The following is a 24,618-nucleotide window of genomic DNA, read 5'->3' as shown; positions in this document are numbered from 1 at the left end:
ATACATTCATGTTTTTTTTTTCTTTGATCACACAAGCAACATCAGTGCAAAAAGCATCTTGCAAACTCAGTGCCAAGAGACCACTCATATGCAGTATTTTTGGACAGCAGAAGAAATAACTGAAAACATTCTACAGCATAAGCAGTTTGTCTCAACAATAGTAAATGATGCAAGCCCAAACTGGGCCCACATCATTACAACCTCAAACATGGAAAAGCTAAAGAGAAAAATAATGAAGAAAACTTGAAGAATGTACAATATAAATCACTTTCACCGAGGAACAAATGTACTGCCAGTCAAAGACCAAATGAACACAACTAGAACACTGCACATCAGTTCAGTGCATGATCCATCTCACCCTTGTAACTTTTTGTTCTTCTGGGGGGGGGGGGGGGGGGCAGAATGCCTCAACAACATCCCCCCCTCCTCCACCCAACAATGCACATTACAAACTTATACATAAAAACAGCCAGCACAGCCATCCAAAGCCTCCTGCCAAGCAGCATCTTTCATGAACATCCACCAGACATTCATCATTACAGTAAACCCTCTCTAATTCGAATTAATTGGGGGGAACCCCGTATCGAAATATCCGAAAATTCGAATTATCAGAGCACATGCCTGCCCCTGTCCCCAAAGGAGACCCATGCTCACTAAAACATGGGTTTTTCACAAAACATTGAACAGTACAGTACAGTACTGTACCCATGTCCCATACCTGGTACCACCTGCCACTTCCTGCCTGTGCTGTGATGAGAAGCGTTTATTTCTTATTTCCATGCTCCTTATTTCCTCTCAGAACTCTGAGCACGTGGTTCTAAACTAACTTTAGTTAGGCCTAAGCACTCTGAAAGTGCTGTAAAGACAAGAAAAACATTTATTCCAAAGGAAAATGTAAAATTATTGGATGAAGTGATGTGTGATGTAGTTTAAATGCAAATGATCTGATAGATAAAATGAGTCGGATGGATTTATGATGTGGATAGTTTCTTTGTCGGAAAAAAAAACAAAGCTAATGATGAAGGAGCAGTATGATTCATGTTTTTGCCTTTAGTGCAACGAGTGTGAAGTAGGAGAAGAAAAAAGGCATTGTGCCTGACCTTTGTTATCAACTGACGGTCTTTGGTTGAGAAAATTTGGCTCTTCTGGTATGTGAAGGCACCACGTCTTGATGTAAATGGTTGGGTAAGATAATTATGAGTTCAGTTCTTGTGAATTATACGGTCATACAAATTATACTGCTTGGCTGACTTGTGTATTATTCAAAATTACTATATTCTTCAAGTGGGGTTGGTGGAGGATTAGTGCCCTTCCCTGTAAAACAATAACTCTAAGCTGTTGGCCACCCTGTTTGGGATACATGGCGTCTGGCAATGAATGAATGATGAATGAACTATATTCGTGTGTCTGAGAAGTGAGATGTACACAATTACAGTACTCCATGCTGACGACTTCAGTATATATTTTTTTTTCCTTTATTGTTAATGATTAACGACTTTCAGTAATAGTTTCATGCTGCTTTTTTTTTTTTTTTTTTTTTTTTTTTTTTAATGAGGATGCTGAAAGTGCTTCCTGGCGAAATATGTGTGAAGCTGGGCAGCCATTGACATGGTTAGGTCAGAAATTTTTTCTTGATTGATAATGAGGACTTTCAAGAGGCTTAGTGGCAATCCTTGGTGGTTAAAATTTTTATGGGGAGTAGCAGGGGGCAAAACTAGTTGGTTTGATTAGGTTAGAATGCACTGATGTGTCCAGTCGGCGACATCATATGTAAACACACTGTCTTGGGTGTCTTATAGCAGACATTTTTATAATAACCTACCTTTAAATATATTTTTAATGAAGAATATGGGGCTCCTAGAAGCTAACCCCCTATTTTATATGTAAATATATGTGACATTTTAGGATGGAGACCACACAGAGCACATCTGTTATGAAGAAAGACTTGGGTTGAACTGAGCAGTGAGTGTGGAAAGGAGACATTGTTTGGCAGGAATTCCCCGACTGAAACCCTTGTTCGGATTTGTCTTGCTTAATTCGTATTTCTATCCGAATGAAAATTTTTTGTCTGGCGGTCAAAAAGGTCCGAATTAATCAATATCCGATTTATTCGGGTTCGAATTAGAGAATGAAAGACTGACTAAGAGGGTGTATGTAGGTGAGGTGGAGGGAGGGAGAGGGAGGGGTAGACCGAGGATGAGGTGGAGGGATGGAGTTGAGAGGTATATGAGGGAGGGGGGGGGTGAGTTGGGGGGAGGGGAGTCAAATGGTGGGTGACAGAGTGACTTGGAGGCATTTTGTCTGCGGCCACCCTTTGCGGGATTAGGGCGTCGGGCTATAGATAGATAGATAGATAGATAGAATTAGAGAGGGTTTACTGTATTATCATCATCATCATCCGGACCTCCTTTCCCACGTTAGGGCAGGGTGAGTACTATCCAGACAGCCCAAATATGCCCAGTCCAATGGGCCATGCTTCCATTTACTCACCATTAAAGTCCTCAGAATCCTGGCTCTGTCTGATATGCTTAAAAACATTCACCATGTTCTGTAGCTTCACTTAAACATATCTGATAGAGTCAGTCCAGATGCTGTCACATTAAAAAGGGGTGCCAAATCCCTGATTATGCACTTCTGACAATATTCCTCCAGCCGGCTTGATCTCTTGTCAGGTCCCTAGCCTCATCGACTTCCAAGCCTCTTTCTCCCACACACCCATCCACCATATCCCTCCACCTTCTCCTTGGCCTACCTCGTCTCCTCCCTCCTTCAAATTTGCTCAGATATACCTTTTTCACCACTCAATTATTATCCATTCTCCACATGACCAGACCATCTCAGTACAGTCTCTTTGATTCCGGTGTCCACAGACTTCCTTACTCCACATCTTTCATGAATCACATTATTCATATCCTGTGCACTCTCTGTACTCCACATACATTTATCAGCTGTCCCATCTCCACTGTTCTCACTCTTGACTTTTCATGTTCAAGCCACACCATAGTCTCACATCCATATGTTAAAGTTGGCACTAACACTCCTTCATGCAAGCTTCCTGCAACTGCAACACTCAGGCCTCTGTTTCTTATCGAGGCCTTCATTGCACCAGCTGCTTTCTTTCCATGTGTCACCTTACTTTCCATTTCTTTTGCACAGTTTCCTTTTTTTTCTATCACTGTACCAAGGTATTTGAACTTTCACCAGTTTCGGTCTCTCTCTATTCACTGTAACATCACAATGGGAGTCACCTCTGTCAATAACCATCACTTTACTCTTTTCTACATTTACTCTCAAGGCACAGTGCTCACTGGGATCAGGGTTTTTGGTAGGGTTAAGTGTCCCAGCTTCCCCTATCTATAATTATACAAATGTGGGAGTTGTACCATACAATCATCTCCTAGAATTTGTCTTTTTTAACCCCTAAAGTACTAACAGGATCGATCGATCCTTTTCTAGAATTTGGCTTGATGCCGAATAGGATTGATAGAGGAGTCTTTGTAAACAACTGCAGTCACTAGGCTTTGGCCCGATTATGATGTATATTGATGCAAACTAATGAGAACTAAGTCCTGAGTAGGGAGGGAGGAGGATCCGGGCCTCTACCCATGGTGGGGGGGGATGATTCCCCCACCGCCCTCTCGCCACCTTTCTCTACCCCAATACCTTTGTTCCCTCTCCCCCTCCCTCGCCTCTGACCACCTCCTGCTCCCTCCCTCCCCCTCCCCCATCATCTTCCATCATGCCACCATGGTTCCCCCCCTCCCAGCCTCCCTGAGGAGGGTTATATCCCTGCTACCCACCCTCCACATCCCTGTATTCTGCCTTTCCTCTTTGTCTTGTGGTGTCTGTCTCCCACCTCTATACGCACGTACCAACCCTTCAGGCCTCTCCCCACCCCACCCTTATCCCCCACTCCCTGTAGTATGCCATCCGCTTACTTCCCCCCCCCCCCTGCCTAGAGTATGATTTGTCATTATTACTATTCATGTTGCATTTTCATTCAATACCAGATTATTGTTCGTGTAGCTTACATAGAATGTATGTTTTTTCATGTATGTTTTATATTTTGACATCTACACAACAGTGAGGGAAGGGGATGGGGAGAGTGAAGGTGGGGAGGGGAGAAATGTTGGGGGGGAAGGGTGTTGGGAGTGAGTGAGGAACACCAACATGGAATTATTTTGCATGCTGTTGTTTCAAAAAAATGAGCTGGAAAATTTTTGAAGGGGGTTAGGGGATAAGGATGGGTACCTCTAGCTTTTTTTCCCCTTCAAATTCGCTTAGCTACTTGATTTGACAGCTCTGAGGGGAGGGGAGGGGGGGGGAAGGGGAGAGGGTGCTGGAGTGTGTGAGTAACAGCAAGAAAAAGATTTTGCATGCTTTTGCTCTTTTTTTTATTTTTTTTTATTTGGACAGCCACACACCTTTGAGGGAAGGGGATAGGGAGAGGGAAGGTGGGGAGGGGAGAAGTGTTGGGGGGGAAGGGTGTTGGGAATGAGTGAGGAACACTGAGATAATTATTGTTTGAGGAAAAAAAAAATGATCTGGAAAATTCTGAAGGCTGGGGGTAGGGGGAGTGGGGAGTTGGGGGGTAGGAGGAAGGGAGGGGAGGAAGAGAGGGTGGATGATGGGAGTGGGTGAGGAAGGTCATAGGAGGGGAGGAATGTAGGAGGAATGGGGTGGGGATGCGCAGAAAACAGGAGTCACCCTGCTTGGAAGGGTAACTTTTTTCAACTTTGACGAGCTATAGCTCATGAACCAGTTGGTCTAAAATGCTCAGGTTTGCAGCATAAGGTGTGTAAATTCAAGCTCTAAACCTTGGGGATAAAACTTTTTACTTCTGTAGGAGTCGAAAAATCAGCTCCATAGACAGGTTTTCAGGGAAGTTCGGTCGATTGAATTGCATATCCTAGGGGTTAAGGGGACATAAGATAACCTAGCCATATTTTGAGTCATCACCCTTTCTTTCCTTGCTTCAGTGTCATCACAAAAGATACCATATTTAGTGACCACATTGTGAAGGACACACCTGAATTTTGGAAAAAAAAATTACCACAGAAATCTTTGTTTGATATTGGAGTTATTCCACATTGTTTCTCACAAAGTGGAATCATTGGTTAGGTCATGTCTGTTCTTCCGTACATCTGTTAGTCCGTTCCATGCTGTATCTCAGAAACGATTTGTTGGAATTTTCTCATATTTTGTATGATTGTAGGGCCATATAGAAGGTTGGTACCTGTCTTTTCAAAATGTTGAAATACTCCAAGATGGCTGACATGTCGACTTTTTTATTTTTGAAACTATAAATCCTCCCTTTCCATGGGGGAAGCAGCCTAGGTATATAGATAGATAGATAGATAAATCCTTTATTTCTCCTTTTACAGATAGGTCTACAGGTTGTAATAAAGTGGAATACAGTCACTTTGGGACTTGCTTATATTGGCCTACCACAGCCATGTTATGTTTGTGCAGTAAACCTGCATAAAACAAAGTCAACCAGTCGCTCTAATTTTGTGTGAAGAGTTAATTTACATGAATTGAACCCATAATTTTACTTTAATTATCAGAGTGAGTGAGCCTGTCAATTACGAATTGGAAATTTTCCAAACTCAAGTACATGACCTAACATCAGAAGTAGAAGCCATACAAAATTATGAAGCCTCATTCACGGCCTTCCTTTGCATGAAATATAAAATCTCTTGAATCTCCTGCTGCTTCTTCAACATTAGACTTCTTCAGTACTGTCCAACTAATAGCATGTCTAGGTCAGAACATAATCAGTTCTCTGCAAATAATGTCCAGTGCAAAACGTGTATTTTACCAGCACAGTACATTTAAATTAGGCCCTCTTCATTGGGATTTCTCCAACCATAAGTCTGAGCAATTTCCTCATTTCTGCAAATTTTGGGTCCTGAGGGGCAGTGTGGATTTTAATCCAGTTGGTTGAACAGATCTCTTACACTTTGTTTTCCAGTTTTCCCATTTCTATGAATGTACTCAGCTGTAGCATAACAACTCTGGCTGTTTGTACACAAACTGCAGTTGTTAGTGAGGTATGATATGTCTTCTAAAATCTTTTGCAAAAATACTTAAGTGCATGTTATTTTCACATTATATCACCAGTGTATTGCTTAAAATCATTTCTTGAGAAAAATGCATGTCATTGCTAGGCATTGAGATAACTGTTTGGATGAGTCTGTTTTGAATCAAGCAGAGCCAACCTCTGCTCTTGAAGACACATGGGGATATTTAAAGGTATTTTTTAGGCAAGTAGTGTTTCTTGGAAACCATCAGATACAGTACATTAATGTAGTCTCATACAACAGACCATGTATAGATCTCATCTCATGACAGACAGAACTCAAGAAAAAGTGGTTACACATACCTGTATGACACTGAGAAATTCAACAATAAAACCCAGCAGATACAACCCTGATGAGTCGGGGCTGTTTGGCGAGACTGCCTAAGGAACGACTACCTTGATGAGTACAATACGACTTTCTCTTCCCCACTGCACTGTGCAGCCATTGACTGGTCAACTCGTCCTAGCTGTGAATCACATTCATTTGTTTTTCTTGTTTTTTTAATCTTATGTAGGCATTAAAATTCTGGTGTTGCATTGTAGTTGTGGTGTGAACTAACCAGAGAGCATTAGTTGGATATGAGTATTGAGGCAAGGAAGGGGAGGCTGTTAGGCAAGTCCACTTGTAGAAAGACATATGGCTAGGGAAACATTTTCATTCTGTCTGGCTGTATGCATAGAATGGGCATTCTAGCATTTAACATTGTTGTTTGATAACATTTGGTAACTGCCATTGGTTCCTTCCTCTTTGCATTAGGTGGAAGGGAGATATAGGGGGTGATGTTGTAGGCTGAAGGATGGGACAAAATTAATTATTTCTATAGAGCCAGGATTGCGGGGGCTTGAATGATGAGTGAATGGAAGGGTAGCCCATTGAATTAGGCAAACTTGGGATGTCTAGACATTGCTACTCGTCACTCAGGCCTAGAGTGGAAAAGGAGGTCCAGATGATGATGATGAAAAACTTACAACATGATGGGTATTAGAGATGAAATTAGCACATCATATGTGACTGCACAGCTTATGCATAATTCATTGTGCCCCCTTTGAAATGTAGTTGCTCATATTAAAAACACAAATTCCTCATGCATCTTGCTATCCAGCACAGACAATCATTCATTATATAATCACATTAAAAGATCTCTGGGAATGTCTGACTGAAGTTGTTGGTTCCCTGCATCCTGCCTGGTTCACATCGAGATGAGCGTGGGGCCATAACAGCTATAACAAAACAGTCATACTGTTGCAAAACTTCATTGTTATCATTGGCTCATCTGATGACAAATGTACCCAAGTGGTGGAGACTGTATAATCTTTTTGCTTTCTCATTGTCTTGTAGAACATAAAATATGGACAGTATCTTCTGGGGAATGGTGTCAAGGTTTTCAAGGGCTTGAGTAATGAATGAATGATTTTACAGTATGACCCTTTTCATAGGGTATTATGTTGATATCCATTGTATTTGTGTTTTCTACTTTAGATCTTCACTGTGTGGTAAGTGGGACATCCTTCATCATCCTGAAGAAGCCAAATGGATTCCTTTAACCCAGGAAACCATTTATGACATTGGATGGTAGCCATATAACCATGTGACACCTGGTGGTCTAGTAGTTTAAGGCATACCAGCTTGTCAGAGCCTATAAGAGTTTCAAGTTTAGTTGAGGTTTATTGCTCCAGTAATTCCACGTTGGGGCAAATGAGACTGGTCATCCTTGCCTTAGATACCTGTATTGGAATTACATAGGCTAACCTCAAACTCCTATTCTCCTGATTGAACAAAAGAGGACTGGATGACCAGTGATGATATCCCCCCTACGTCTTTTTAAATAGAGGATAATGGAGTTAGATAATGATGATGATGCTAGTAAAGGGATGCGTAAGCTAACACTGGTGTGCCAGAGATGGACTGAACAAATGATAGGCAGAAAACAAGATGTCATAATGAAATTTGTGATTATTTTGGAGTGAGATAGATTTGCAAAAAACTTGGAAGTCATTTCTCTGTCTTACAGAGGACTGTCACTGGCTATGTATGACAATGATGACAGTGATACGTAAAGTTAGTCACAACTTATTGTGTTCATTTAACACTGTTTTTACTGAAACAAGTTTGCTAATTTTGGTCTGATATCCATAAGTACACCATTTTTTTTTTTTTTCTTTTTTTTTCAAAGTACTGTGTGGTCAGAATTGGAGACTTAACCCCTTAACCGCGGGGATGTTGGGAGTGCGCCGTGCCTGTTCCGCGGGGATAATCGTGCTCCAACTGACTTTTTAAAAATATTTGCCAAATATCAGTTATTAGTCCTAGAATATTATAATTACATAAGCATATGGCACATATCTTCAGCTTTCTCCTGGGCTTTTTTGAGCTTTCATCGATTACTGTAGGACTTGTAGAAACTTCTGAAGTTGAGTAACGAAGTCTCCACTTTACACTTCCCGATACCCCGTAATATGGGTACCTCTGCCTGATATTATAACTACAAACACTGTTTTATGAATTTCAACTAGTTTGGAATCCATATTCCAAAAAAACACCATGAAAGCAATGTAAAATACGAGCGCATAGGAGCTTTCCACCCGCGCTCGTTCCCCGATGGTATTCTGAGGCGGAGCTGTCATTTATTATTTATAAACACACTCGCACTTCATATTCCTTGTACTTTATTACACTTACTTATATATACAATATTTATCCATAAGTTTTTTTCAGTACTAGTAGTTTATTTTCATTCCAGGCATTCACTTTCTCGTTCAGTAAACTAGCATAGTGTGCGAAGCTCTCACTTTCTCTTTCATTACTCCAAGTATTTATACACGCTAGAGTGAAGCTTTCACTTTCACTTTCATTACTCCAGGTATTTATACTGGTATTCTTATATTACTAATTATTTACATTTCTACTTACATTCTCTGTTTTATTTACATTATTTACATTCCTATTTTATTTACGCTATGTTATGCACTGTCACATGCAGTAACGTACATTTCTATTTTATTTACGCTATGTTATGCACTGTCACATGCAGTAACGTACATTTCTATTTTATTTACGCTGTTATGCACTGTCACGTGCAGTAACCTATAAAACTATTTTCCACTGTTCAATTATATTTATATTCATTGCTTTCTCGTACAATTTATACATTATTTACATTTCCACTTGCACTGTTCTAGAGTTACCAGAAAGATCGTAGTCACTTTCCATCATTATCATTGATAAATTAGCCAGTTCATGTTCCACAGCAGAGTCATTTAGCCCTTGACCCCTTCCCACATGAGGTTTAGTAGGGGTAGAGGCCACAGGGCCCTTTGCAGTGGGCTAGGAAGTGGCGGAATTGGACAGGTGCGTATCCGACGTGGTTTCACCTCGAAAGACAACAGTAAACTGAATGATGTGGCGTAGTATGGGCAGGGAAGGGTTGACAGTGTCAGCGTGGTGACAGCTGCTAATTTATATGCTATGAAATGATTGGCAGGAAATCTAGACAACACATAATAAATTGGTTAGTTCCAGATATATGTAAATATCACTTAGGCTTCTCTCTTCCTTTCTTATATATATTTTTATTACGAGAATAGGTCATATGGCATATTTCAAGGGGAAATAAACAGGGATAATTAGCGAACGAGTGTGTGTGGGGTGTTGCCAGGTGATAATTAGCCCATTCCAGATGTATGGCAGTATCAGTTACCTTTTTCCTTTCTTTTATATATTATTTTGTATAAGAATAGGGCATAGGGCACATTTCAATGGATAAAATGAGTTGAGAAATCTGTCCAGGATTTGCATAGCGCAGCGCAGCTGGGCAGGCGGGAGGAGAGGGTAAAGGAGAGAAGGTAAGGAGGGGAGTCAAGGACAGGGGAAAAATGGCTAAATTGTCAACAGTGGCTGGGAGTACAGATGACTTTAGCAGAACTAAGTATAGCTGGACACTGGTAGTACTGATAGATGATACAAGCCACCACTTGAAAACCCGGACGAATTCAAAATAATACTGAATCACAAAAGTGATGCCCCGCTGTACGATCCCTTGCTCCTGAGCATCACGCAAGTGACTCCCCACGGTTAAGGGGTTAATGAAGATAGGGTAAATGTAGTTGTAATAAAGATGGGGTAAATGTAGTTGTAATCAAGATGGGGTAAATGTAGTTGTAATCAAGATGGGGTAAATGTAGTTGTAATAAAGATGGGGTAAATGTAGTTGTAATCAAGATGGGGTAAATGTAGTTGTAATAAAGATGGGGTAAATGTAGTTGTAATAAAGATGGGGTAAATGCAGTTGTAATAAAGGTGGGGTAAATGTAGTTGTAATAAAGGTGGGGTAAATGTAGTTGTAATAAAGATGGGGTAAATGCAGTTGTTATAAAGATGGGGTAAATGCAGTTGTTATAAAGATGGGGTAAATGCAGTTGTTATAAAGATGGAATAAATGCAGTTGTTATAAAGATGGGGTAAATGCAGTTGTTATAAAGATGGGGTAAATGCAGTTGTTATAAAGATGGGGTAAATGCAGTTGTTATAAAGATGGGGTAAATGCAGTTGTTATAAAGATGGGGTAAATGCAGTTGTTATAAAGATGGGGTAAATGCAGTTGTTATAAAGATGGGGTAAATGCAGTTGTTATAAAGATGGGATAAATGCAGTTGTTATAAAGATGGGGTAAATGCAGTTGTTATAAAGATGGGGTAAATGCAGTTGTTATAAAGATGGGGTAAATGCAGTTGTTATAAAGATGGGGTAAATGCAGTTGTTATAAAGATGGGGTAAATGCAGTTGTTATAAAGATGGAATAAATGCAGTTGTTATAAAGATGGGGTAAATGCAGTTGTTATAAAGATGGGGTAAATGCAGTTGTTATAAAGATGGGGTAAATGCAGTTGTTATAAAGATGGGGTAAATGCAGTTGTTATAAAGATGGAATAAATGCAGTTGTTATAAAGATGGGGTAAATGCAGTTGTTATAAAGATGGGGTAAATGCAGTTGTTATAAAGATGGGGTAAATGCAGTTGTTATAAAGATGGGGTAAATGCAGTTGTTATAAAGATGGGGTAAATGCGGTCGTGATGCCTGTCACCCACAGAACTATCATAAAATTTAGGTATATTTGAAGTGATATGAGGTGGAGTTAGGATTTCACTGGCCTGAATGATATGTGAATGAATATAAGGCCCATTTCATTGATCACGTTGTTTCAACACTTTGGTATGTTGTAGCACACCGATACTTTCTTTTGTAGCTCCTGGATCCACCATACCCCATCATAGGAGGGAGTTAGGGTTGGGATGATGGTCATGATTATGATGATGATTAAGAATATAGCCTCATAGTGAAGGAGGAAGATATTCGCCGGCTCAGACGTACAGAAATGACAGTAATTCACCGGGTCGGTCAGGATCACTTGATGGTCGTGATGATCAGCTTTTACCCTCCCGGAAGGGAGCTGAGAGCTCATATAGTCCGATCTAAGGGCAAGGCTGTGACCCTCACACACGCACACACCCGTCCCCTTGCTCGAGGGGGACAGTAACCACCCACTTCGTCAGTGAAACTTTTCGCAACCTGAGCGAGGCGCGAACTCCCGTCCACCAGTTGGCAAGCGGGAACGTTACCACTGCACCAGCGAGCGGTGTGTGATTAGGTGGATGTGCAGTACGTCCCTGCATCCAAGGCCTGGAGGGGCTGGGTTTACGATGGAAGAGTTGAGAGGTAGGATGGGACTGGAGTGTATTGGTGTTGTGATGAGGAGAGGTAGATTGAGATAGTTTGGACATGTGGAGAGGATGGGGGATGAGGAAGGTGAGAAGTGTTAATATTGGGGGTGGGGTTATGAGGGGTAGACCGAGAGAGACACAGAACGAGGTCATTACGTGTGACCTCAGGGTTAAGGGACTGAACAGGGAGGCTGCAATGGATCGTGCAGCATGGAGAGCCGCCACTAGGTGACCAAGGCCGACACATGCAAGCATGTTGGAGCCTTTAAAAAACGAAAACGAACATACAGGCTGGACTTCCTGGTGTCTGTGTCTCTTGTGGTGAATCAGGCCATACCGGCGACTGTCCAGGACCCATTAAATATTATCACTGTGGAGGTCCCCATGCTGTCACTTCGAAAAACTGTCTAAGATACTGCCTTGAAAAGGAGATCTTATCCATTCGTACACGTGAGAGGGTTTCGTTTCCTGATGCAAAGAGAAGAGCCCAGACACTCTTCTTTCAGCCAGGGGTAACTTATGCGTCTGTCCTTTCTAGAACACCAATGCATCGCCCTGTATCTCAGAGACAACCTCGACGCACTCCAGTACCCACTCCTTCAACTTGTGAATGCAAAATGCTATCCCCATGGTTAGTGCTGTTGGTGAGAATGATGTTTGCCCGACCACTACTCCGACTGTTTCCCCCCCCACTTCGGTGGCCAATGATTTGCACACTTCTGTGGTGATGACAGATGTCCACGTTTACCAGAATCCTTCTCCCATCGTAGCCAGTATACCCAAGGCTCCATCTGCACCTGGAAAACGTCACCGTTGTTCATCAGAGTCCTCTGAATATGAAGACTGGCCACCTAAGGTGTCTGTTGTTGACCCATCTGTTGACACCTCTCCTGTTCCCTCTGTCCAGCAGGCTGAGGAATCTAGCCAGGTGACAGCTGAAGCTGATGGTTCGGCTCTGGTCCAGTCCCCACATGGGGATGTTGGACAGCCCATTGGTGCTTCAGATCTGAAGCATAGGATGGCCTCTTCAAATGACTCGAGTCCTGTTGACTCAACTTACACTTCAGGGGCTTCTGATGAGAGCACTGCCCGTCCTACATCTCTAAAGGCGACCCCCAAGCCGCCTTCCAGACAACCTGGTATGCCCACTCCAAGAAAGAGTGTTGCAAAACTTACTTCCTCATCTCCACGTTTGCCTTCGGATGTCAGACAGAGGGTGTGGGTTACTGGTGCTGGGCAGGCTTCTGTGAAGGGTCTTCATATGCATCAATCCAAACCCGCTCGCTTGTCAGGTGTACAATCCTGCACTTAATCATCATTCCTCCATCATGGGTTCCATCATCCAGTGGAATTGTCAGGGTTTACGTGCCAACTATGAGGAACTGTCATCATGTTTCTCAATTTACTCCTTTGTGCATGTGCATCCAGGAGACCATGGTAGGTGATACTGTTCCCTCCGGTCCTTCTGGCTACCATGCCTTTTATTCTGATCTGTGCCAGGTCAAGGTCATCATGGAGGTGCTGCTCTCTTCCTTCGCAAGGATATTCCATACAGTCATCTGGACATCTCCACTTCCCTGCAGGCTGTCGCTGTCCGGATGTTTGTACGTCAACAGTATACAGTTTGCAGTCTTTATCTTCCTCCTAGTGCTACTGTTGAAAGGGCGGATCTGGAATGCTGTATTCATGGCCCTCCTTCTCCCTTTCTGTTACTAGGAGATATGAATGGTCACCATCTGCTATGGGGAAACAGTGAGGCCAACCCTCGGGGTGTAATGCTGGCCTCTTTAGTGGAAGATGAGGAGTTAGGCATTTTCAATACCAATAAAATGACTTATTTCCATAGTCAGACTGGAACTTTTACTACCATTGATTTGTCTTTATGCTCAGCTGATCCTGTTTTAGATTTTACTTGGGATGTGTTGCCAGACCTTTATGGCAGTGACCATTTTCCATTACTTTTAACTGCTAGTGTTGGTGGACCTCAGCCACGTCTTCCTCGCTGGCTTCTGGATAAGGCTGACTGGCCACGTTTCAGGGAATTAAGTTCCATTTCCCTTTCTGTCAACGGGTTTGGCTGTCTTACTGAGGCTGTGTCATATTTCAACACCGTGTTGCACTCAGCAGCCCTGTTATGTATTCCAAAAACGAAGGGTCAGTTTCCAAAACATCCGGTTCCTTGGTGGAACTCTGAGTGCAGTTCCGCAGTGAGAGCCAAACGAGTCGCCTTCTCTCGACTTCGTCGTCACTGTGGGGACCCTCAGTATTTGGTGGCGTATCAGAGGGCACGAGCTCATATGAGGCGGGTTTTAAAGGAGGCCAGGCGTTCATCCTGGAAGTGTTATGTTTCCTCCATCAGTTCGAGGACTTCCATCTGCCGGGTGTGGAACCGGGTAAGGAAAATTTCAGGAAAATTTACTGTTCCCTCCCCTCCTGTTTTAACTGCAGCAGGTGGAACTGTGGCTGATCCTTCTGCTGTTGCAGAGTTGCTAGCTGATCATTTTGCCAGTGTGTCAAAGAAGGATGCAGATATACCTTCGGCTTGCCACCGTCGGTGCCTAGAGTCTTGTGGTCTCAGTTTTGCCTCTCCAGGAGGAGAGCCTTACAATGTTCCATTTTCAGTTTCTGAACTCCAGGTGGCTCTGTCACAGTGCCCTGATTCCTCTCCTGGTTATGATGATATTCCTTATGCCTTTTTACGCCACCTGTCTGATGAATCCCTGTTGTTTTTGCTGTCACTGTTTAATAAGACCTGGTGTTCTGGGGAGTTTCTGGCTTGTTGGGGTGTTGCTGTAGTTATCCCCATCCCCAAACCAGGTAAGGACCACCTACAGGTGACAAATTATCGGCCTATTTCTTTGACGTCTTGTATATGTAAAGTTTTGGAAAAGATGGTCAATGTTAGGCTTGTGTGGAGGATTAGTGCCCCTCCCTGTAAAACAATTAACTCTAAGCCCTTGACCACCCCGTTTGGGATACATGGCGTCTGGCAATGGATGGATGGGACTTCTTATCCCCTGCCCAGTATGGTTTTCGAAAAATGCGATCTACCTCTGATGCACTGCTGTCCTTGGAATCTTCTGTCACTGAGGCTTTCTCCACTAACCAACACCAGGTCATGGTCTTCTTTGATCTGGAGAAGGCATATGACACCGCCTGGCGTCATGGTATTTTACTTTCTCTTCTTGAGTTTGGTCTTCGTGGACGCTTGCCTATTTTTATTCAACAGTTTTTATCTAACCGAATTTTAAGGGTGCGAGTGGGAGGAGTGCTTTCTAATGCCCGACCACTAGAAGATGGAATACCACAGGAGAGTATCCTTAGTGTTACTCTGTTTGCTGTAGCCATTAACATTGTCACTAGTGTACTTCCTGATTGTGTACGAGGATCACTATATGTCGATGACCTCTCGATTTCCTTTACCTCGTCTAGAATGTCTCTGATAGAGAGGAAGTTGCAGCTGGCTCTCAATAGAATTTCTGACTGGGCGGAAACTCGCGGTTTCCATTTTTCTTCAACAAAGACAGTGGCTATGCATTTTTGTCATCATCGAGGGGTTCACCCTGACCCTGACTTGTATCTCTATGGTAGGAGAATATCCTGTGTGGAAGAGACGCAGTTTCTGGGTCTTTTGCTTGATAAACGACTAACCTGTGTTCCTCATATTCTTTCTGTTAAGGTGGCTTGTCTTAAAGCTTTGAGTCTTTTGAGGGTTTTAGCTCATACCTCTTGGGGTGCTGACCGTCAGACCCTCCTCCTCTTGCATAGGTCTCTTATTCTTCCTAAATTTGAATATGGGTGTGAGTTCTACTCCTCTGCAACAGATGCCCGCCTCCAGTTGTTAAATTCTGTGCATCGTGTTGTTGTACGTCTGGCAACCGGGGCATTCAGATCATCCCCGATTCCAAGTTTATTGGTGGCTGCTGGTGTACTCCCCTTGGATTTGTGATGCCAGTTGCTGATGATGAGATGAGGTATTGGTATCGTCTTCACCGCATTCCAGACTCAATTTCTTGTGCCATCATCTCCCAGGATTCCCAATCTTCTGTTTTTGACACCCGTCCTAATTTCCCAAAGCCATTTGGTTACAGTGTCCGGTCTGTTATGCTAGCCCTCTCTGTTCCAAGACTGGGAATTTGTCCACATCGGATCCCAAGGGTGGGTTCTTGGCTGCTGCCACGCGTGACATTCTGTAGGTCCATTATTGAAAAAATGGGCTCACTTCTCTCTCAGGTGTCCCTCTCCCTCTTTTTAGAACATGCCTCCATTCATGAGGGTTCTCTCCCCGTCGATACTGACGGGTCTAAGACTGATACTGGAGTTGGATTTGGTGTTGTCTTCCCTTCCTTTAGCAGGGGCGGTAGCCTTCCTGGCATTACTTCAGTGTATACAGCGGAATTGACTGCAATTTTATATGCTGTTAAAATTATTTTTACTCCTCCACAATCCTTTTTTTGTGATTTTTAGTGACTCACGTAATGTATTGTCTGCACTGGAGTCTTTTAATGCATCCCATCCATTGGTTTTATCAATTTTAGAGTGGCTTTTTCTTCTTGGCCATCGTGGCCGCCGTGTAGATTTTTGTTGGGTACCCGCACATGTTGGTGTGGTGGGCAATGAGAGGGCAGATACTTTAGCTAAAGGTGCATCTTTTCAACAGCCCCCAACCGACTACCCACTCCCTGCTTCTGATGTAACACCTTACTTGCGGTACGCAATTCGTACTGTTGGCAGAGACACTGGGATGTTGTTTCTCTCAATAAACTAGAAGAAATCTTTCAGGGAGTGGTTGTGCCAAGGGTTCTTTCCTCTGTGTCTCGGCGATTGGAGGTGGCTCTTGCTAGGCTTCACATTGGGCATTCGCGGCTTACACATGGGTTCTTGATGAATGGTGAATCTCAACCGTACTGTGATGACTGCCTTGTTCCCCTTACTGTCCGTCACTTGCAGATCGAGTGTCCGAGTCTGGGGGACGGGACCTACGTCAGAGATTCCTCCATAGGCATAAGGGAGCAGATGGTGCCTACTGTTTGTCCTCGATGCTTGGTGAAGCCTCTAGTGATTTTAGTGATGTTTTTGGTTTTCTTCGGGAGGCGGGCCTCCTTCAACTTTTATGAGTAATTGATATTTTATAAACTATTCCTTTATTATTATCAGTGTTTTATTCTTACTAACAGATATTAATTTTAATTTGAATATGCACTTTTTATTTTGCTGTGTGTTTTACTTTGTCGTCCGGCGGCATATGACCTTGGCAGTTGCGCCACCAGATTTTAATTATTTGCAATCAATCAATCAATCGTCACTGCTATCATCACTCCTCGTCCCGTTTTTTCTTTTCTGTCTCTTCTCCACAGTTTGTATTTACCATCTCCCATATGAACATCAGTATCGTCTCTTAACCTGCCGTGTGCCAGTGCCGTTTTAAAATGGTCTGACGTGATGCCGCGGCCAGTGCCAGTGCCGTTTTAAAATGGTCTGAAATAAAAAACATCACTGTAACCTCATTTTTCAAGATTCGCGGGTAAAAATTGGCAGACATGTAAGGTAACTGTTCCTGTACCATCTCCCAGACTTTCAAGGCCATACACTCACTTGTTCCCCCCCACACACTTGCTCTACCTCACTCTGCCTGTGTGCCTTACCCAGTGCTGTACATAGTGAAGGCATTTTGTAAATATTTTTGTGTAAGTTTTATTTTTATTTTTATTTTTTTATGTGTTCGACTCTGGGCATAGGCTTCACAGCCTGCTATCAAGGCCCAGCAGTCCTCCTACATACCATACACCTCTACATGTCACTACTTCGGCGCTAACACCCACCGTCCATATTGAATACATGCTAGGGCTGTCTCATACAGGACTGGTGTATTGATATTAGCGGGGGTATTTTTACGACATGTCGGCGGGTCTTCTGGTAGATCAGTAAAGCCTGATTTAATGAAATTCAAGTTGTTAATATTTTCTTGTAAATGTAAGGACTACATAGTGAAGTCAAGTTGTAAATACCTTCTTGTAAGTGCCAGGACTGTACATAATGAAGTCAGGTTGTACCTATCTTCAGGTAAGTGTAAGATAATGCATTCACAGTGAGAAAGACATGCAAATTTTGATAGATGCTGAAGTAATAAGTGATCAGAAAAGTGTACTGAACATTGCTATAGCTTCCCAGCATAAATACCTGAATATACCTTACATAGAAAACGGCTTTCTCATGTACGTGGTGAGCGTGAGAGAGCCGCTATACCTGTAAACGAATATGCAGGACTCAATAAAACTCATTTCCAAGCCTCGGTGAGCATTTTAATGGCAAAATTCGTTGTTTCCACTCATTAAAATCTATCATTTTAGCCCCCCCCCCCCACCCCCCCACCCCCAAAAAAAAAAAAAAAAAGTTGAAAAATGGCTGGAACTGGGGTGACCCAGAGGGCTAAAAATAGCCGGCACGTGGCGGGTTAACTTGGTCTCTACAAAGCACCTAACATCAGGTTCATGTTCCCTCAAGAAATTGTTAATTTCAAGCCTCGCCGGTATTAAACCATCAACATTAGTATATACCACCTTCAAATTATTTTTGATGTTTTTTATACCCTCTTCTCTCCTTCTCTCCATCGGTACCACTTCCTTAATTTCTGATCTTTCATAGCCGTCCCCCTTAGTTTCCTCCACTTCTCTTTCCTCACATACCACTTCCTTACTTTCATATCCATCACTCTCCAAAAAAAAGTTTTACATTCTTCCTCTGTCCTCTTATCATTTTCTTCCTTTACTTGTTCCTTCCGTTATTTTAAAACTTCTCTTTCTTCTTTATTCATATCTTTTCTTATTATAATATTTTCCATCCTTGCCTCTTTTCTTAGTTTCCAGGTCACTTTAAGTATATGATTTACTACACTTTCTGATGACAACTTGACTCTCATTGATCTTGTTTCCCATTTCTTATAAGGCCCTATCCCTCCTTACTTCCTCAATTTCTTTTTCCCATTTGTCTCCTTCGGGATCAATCTTGTGTGTGTGTGTGTGTGTGTGTGTGTGTGTGTGTGTGTGTGTGTGTGTGTGTGTGTGTGTGTGTGTGTGTTTTCCTCTTCAGTGTTAAAAAAAAAAAAAAAAAAATGTATTCAGCTAAGGAAAGGGGGCATGGTGGCTCAGTGGTAGAGCATCAAGCTTGCAATCGGGGGTTTGCGAGTTCGAGCCTCGCCCGGGACTGCCCTGCCGGGAGTGGTAGCATGTTCTTGTAACCCAGTGGGGCTATATGATCCAATACAGGGTCTACTTCGGGGGAATGCCATTTTTCCCATTTCAGCTAAGGAAAGAAACCCACCTGTATAGGGTTGATGTGTCACATGTGAGTGACTTGTATAAATGTGAATGAGTCTTATTTAGGTGTCTGTAGGATGGATATTGATTAATAGTTCATTCCATTTGTAGTAGATAATACTGTAATCATAATACTCTCTTCATATTTCACCCATCTTTCCTGTCACTTCTTATTGCTTTTCTTTCCTTTACAGGTGGCTTTACATCGAGTGACAAGTCAAATGGTTTCCAGTAAGCCAAGAAACCATTTACTACGCTGGGTGGTAACCATATAACCAAATCATACGTGCTCCCTACTTGTCAACAAGTGGGTTGGTGGAGGATTAGTTCCCCTCCCCATAAAACAAATAACTCAAAGTCAAATGGCCACCCCTTATGGGATTGTGGCATCTGACAATAGATAGATAGATAGATAGACATAATTCTTTTCCTTTTTAAAATTCCATGATTTTTATTTTAGTTTAATTATAAAGTGGCTGTTACTGTAGGTTTGTTCAATTCCCATGTGTGATAATAGATGTTTCATGTACATTATTGTTGTCTGTCCATTGATTTATAAATCCATAGTTATCAATTTCAGACATGCTATTGGTGTATGAGTGGATGCATAGCACATTTCTTTGGATGGTGTTGATAGTTGATACTGTTTCTAGATTCTACCCATCTCATTAAAATACCTGTGCTGGGAAACTGGATTTCAGTGATCATATTATTGCCTTGCAGAACCAGAGAAAGAACCCTTCCCAGAGATGGGTGAAGATGGGAAAGTTGCAACAGAAGACGATATTGAAGCCTCCCAAGCAAAACGGTCAGAAGCAATGTCAGCCATGGCTGATGGGGACCTACAGAAGGCTGTTGACCTGTTCACTGAGGCCATCAAGCTCAACCCAGGTTAGACATGAATGTGTTTTAAGTAACCTAATCATTACAAGGTTATTTTTTTGTTTGTTTGTTTTTTAATGCCATTTAAATTTGCTCAGATCGGAAAAGACCGATTGGGCTGAAAGTGTTAGAAACATATCTCGGTTTTTATTATATCACATACATACATACATATATATATATATATATATATATATATGTAGAATATATCTATCTATCTATTGCCAGACGCCTCAATCCCGTTTGGGGTGGCCACAAACAAATCACCTCCAAGTCGCCCTGTCCCCCGCCATTTCACTCCCCCGCTCCCGACTCACACCCCCCTCTCTCATATACCTCTCCACCCCATCCCTCCATCTCATCCTCGGCCTCCCCCTCCCTCTTTCCCCCTCCACCTCACTCACATACACTCTCTTCGTCAGTCTTTCACCCTCCATCCTCTCCACATGGCCAAACCACCTCAGTATGTTCCTCATAACGCTTCCTATCACATCCACATCAACACCACAACGCTCCTTTATATCCTCATTCGTCAGCCTGTCTCTCCATGTGACTCCACAGGCTCCTCTTAACTCATTTCCACTGCTCTCACTCTTGACTTGTGTCCTTCCAACAACGTCCAAGCTTCACTCCCTTACGTTAGAGTTGGTATCACAATACTGTCATGCAGTAACTTTTTCACTTCCTCTCCACATGGCCAAACCACCTCAGTATGTTCCTCATAACGCTTCCTATCACATCCACATCATCACCACAACGCTCCTTTATATCCTCATTCGTCAGCCTGTCTCTCCATGTGACTCCACAGGCTCCTCTTAAATAACTCATTTCCACTGCTCTCACTCTTGACTTGTGTCCTTCCAACAACGTCCAAGCTTCACTCCCGTACGTTAGAGTTGGTATCACAATACTGTCATGCAGTAACTTTTTCACTTCCATGCTCACTTCCCTGTTTCTTATCACTGCTTTCAAAGAACCAGCAACCTTTCTTCCCTGCTGTACCCTTTCAAGCACTTCACCCTCCAAACCTCCATCCTTACTCATCACACTACCCAAGTACTTAAACGTACTCACATTTTCCAATTCCTCACCATCCAACCTCGCTGTACATTCACTGACTTCACCTCTCTCAAAGACCATCACTTTACTCTTCCCTACATTCATATATATATATATATATATATATATATATATATATATATATATGTACAATATATATATATATATATTCCCTGAAATGCTTAAGGTTGAAAATGACGAGTTGATGAATGTGCTTTTGAAACTTTTTAATGTGGCTTGGGATAATGGTGGAATTCCAGAAGAGTGGAAAAATGGAGTGATTATAAAAATACCAAAAAAGGGAGATTTAAGTGTGTGTCAATTGGAGGGGGATAACTTTGATACCTGTAGTTGCAAAAGTCTTTTCCAAAATCTTGTTGAACAGAATAGAGCCAGTAATTGATAAAATTTTAAGAGAAGAACAAGCGGGATTTAGAAAAGGTCGAGGTTGTAATGATCAGATTTTTATTGTAAGGCATCCTATGCAACAAGCTAATGAGATGAAAATGCCACTTAGTATGTGTTTTGTGGATTTTGAATAGGCGTTTGATAGTGTTTCACGTGGAGCTATGATGAAAATTATGAGATTCTATGGTATACCAGAAAAGTTTGTAAATATTATTAGAAGCCTGCATGAAAGTACTTTTTGTAAGGTAATGGTGGGTGGTTCTTTGAGTGATCCATTTCAAGTTAGGTCAGGAGTGATTCAAGGAGGAGTTCTTTCGCCATTGTTGTTTGTTTTGGTTATGGATTATGTTATGAAAAAGGTTGTAAGGAGAACAGGTGCAGGAATTAACTGGAAAGAAAATAAGAAGCTGATGGATTTGAACTATGCTGATGATATTGTACTGATTTGCGGAAGTATTTACGAGATGCAGAGGGTGCTTGATTGTCTGGTGGAGGAAAGAGAAAAAGTGGGATTGGTAATAAATTGTGGAAAAACTGAAATTATTAATATGAATGTGGAGAACCAAATCGATTGTGTAATTGGGAATAATGTGGTAAAGAATGTAGAAAACTTTAAATATCTGGGAGTGATTGTATCATCTAATGGATCATTAAACAATGAAATTGAGGAGAGGATTAGACAGGCTTGGCGAGCTGTTGGAATGTTGAAATCTGTTTGGAATAATAATATGCTTTCGGTACATCCTAAAGTGAAAATTTACAAGTCTGTGGTTAGACCAATTTTAATTTACGGGCATGAGTCATGGTTCAGTACAATTGCAACAGATCAGAAAGTATTAGGATTTGAGAATAAAATACTGAGAAGGATTCTTGGGGTAAAGTGGCAAGACAGAGTTACAAATGCAATAGTAAGGGATATTACGAGATTGGAACCAGTTAATGAATATGTGAGACTGTCTCGCTGGAAGTGGCTGGGGCACATATACAGAAAAAAAGGTAGTTTAATACAGGATGTGCCAGAGTGGACTGCTAGAGGAAGAAGAGGTAGAGGTAGGCCGAGGGAAACCTGGTTGAGGACAATGAAAAAAGAAGCAGGAGAGGAGTGTTGGTTGGACCTGAAGGAGATGGAAAGAGACAAATATTGGTGGAGAGAGTTCGTTCAGGCCCTATGCATCCCGTGGGGTGCCACAGGAAATGATTGATTGATATATACAGTACATATATATATATATATATATATATATATATATATATATATATATATATATATATATATATATATATATATATATATATATATATATATATACTGTATATACTGTATATATATATATATATATATATATATATATATATATATATATATATACTGTATATACTGTATATATATATATATATATATATATATATATATATATATATATATATATCAGTCAATCATTTCTTGTGGCACCCTCGGGGATGCATAGGGCCTCGATGAACTCACACCACCACATCCTGTCTTGTGCTAACTCCTCAAGATCTCCCCAACACTCATCTCCAGCTTCCCGTCTCATTGTCCTCACCCACGTCTCTTTTGGCCTTCCTCTACCTCTCCTACCAAGTGCCACCCACCCTGGTGTACCTCATACTATTCCCTGTCTCCTATACACATGTCCTAGCCACTTCCATCGTGAGAACCTAACATATTCATCGACTGGCTGCACTCCCGTTATTTCTCTAATTCTACTATTTGGTGTCCTTTCCCACCACTTAACTCCTAATATTCTTCTAAGTGCTTTGTTTTCAAACACCAAGAATTTATTTTCCGTAGTCACTGTGCTGTACCAAGACTCGTGTCCATAAATTAAGATACTCCTAACCATTACCTTATAAAGTTTGATTTTTGTATGCACAGAAAAATTGTTATTATTCCAAATATTTTTAAGCATTCCCATTGCCTGATTAGCCTTCTTTAACCTTTCCTTGAATTCAAAGTTCAAAGAACCATCCTTGGCTAAATAAGTACCTAAATATTTAAACCTATCAACTTGCTTTACAACCATACCTCCAATTACACATTCCTGCGCATTTTCCATATTCATATTGATTATTTCAGTTTTTCCACAATTAATAACCAAACCCACCTTGCGACCTTCACTCACCAAACAGTCCAACACTCTCTGCATCTCTTCTGGCCCATCACAAATCAAAACTATATCATCTGCATAATCTAAATCCAAAAGTTTCCTATTCTCTCCCCAAAGTATACCTGCACCGGTTTCTGTTCCAACGTGTTTCATAATGTAATCAATGACCAATATAAATAGTAAAGGCGATAGAACACCACCTTGAATTACTCCGGACTTGACTTCAAATGAATCACTCAGACAACCATCAACCATCACTTTACAAAATGTGTCCTCATGCATGTTCATAATGACCCTCACAAACTCCTCTGGTATTCCATAATGTCTCATGATCTTCCCCATAGTCTCTCTCGAAACACTATCAAAAGCCTTTTCAAAATCAACAAAACAAAGACTTAACGGTACTCTCATTTCATTAACTTGCTGCATCAAATGCCTAACTATAAAGATCTGATCATTGCAACCACGTCCCTTTCTAAAACCAGCCTGTTCATCCCTCAGAATACCCTCAACCACCGGCTCCAACCTATTTAACAACACTCTACTGAAAACTTTCAAAGCTATCGGTGACAAAGAGATTCCCCTCCAGTTACCACATTCACTCAGGTCTCCCTTCTTCGGAACTTTGACAATTACACCATTCTTCCAAACAGATGGTAGTAACCGCGTCACCCATATCTTATTGAATAGCTTGGTCAAGATCATTATTAATCTATCCCCCTCCACTTTAAACATTTCCGGAAATAAACCATCCTCCTCTGGTGCCTTATTATTCTTTAACTGTTTTACTGCTTTCTCCACTTCGGCAAGCCTCAACTCTCCTGTTTCTATATTTAAATCTTCCTGAGCAGACGGTATATCGTCTTCTGGTGGTATTGGTCTATTAAGAACTGTCTCAAAATGCTCTTTCCATCTATTTTTAATATCTCCATCTTTGGTCAATAAATATCCTTCTCTGTCTCTAACTGGTATTTCCTTGCGTTTACCTGCATTACCACTCAGTTCTCTAATCGATTCATATGC

At 41.7% G+C, this 24,618-nt stretch overlaps 1 protein-coding gene across 2 annotated transcripts in view; it reads left to right on the top strand.

Moving 5' to 3' along the window:
- Nucleotides 1–24,618, top strand: part of LOC145417320 (putative protein FAM10A4) — a 427,645-nt gene that overhangs the window by 152,302 nt on the left and 250,725 nt on the right. For both annotated transcript variants that reach the window (XM_080285999.1, XM_080285998.1), the window contains exon 4: nucleotides 19,841–20,008. In XM_080285999.1, the coding sequence (XP_080142125.1) occupies nucleotides 19,841–20,008 (168 nt within the window). The remainder of the gene's footprint in view (nucleotides 1–19,840; nucleotides 20,009–24,618) is intronic.

This window comes from Coenobita brevimanus, chromosome 110 (genome assembly GCF_032717465.1).
Source record: "Coenobita brevimanus isolate Jiangsu-jjx chromosome 110, ASM3271746v2, whole genome shotgun sequence".
Classification (NCBI taxonomy): domain Eukaryota; kingdom Metazoa; phylum Arthropoda; class Malacostraca; order Decapoda; family Coenobitidae; genus Coenobita; species Coenobita brevimanus.
The sequence above is the reverse complement of the archived record's forward strand: the minus strand, read 5'-3'. Positions and strand labels throughout refer to the sequence as shown.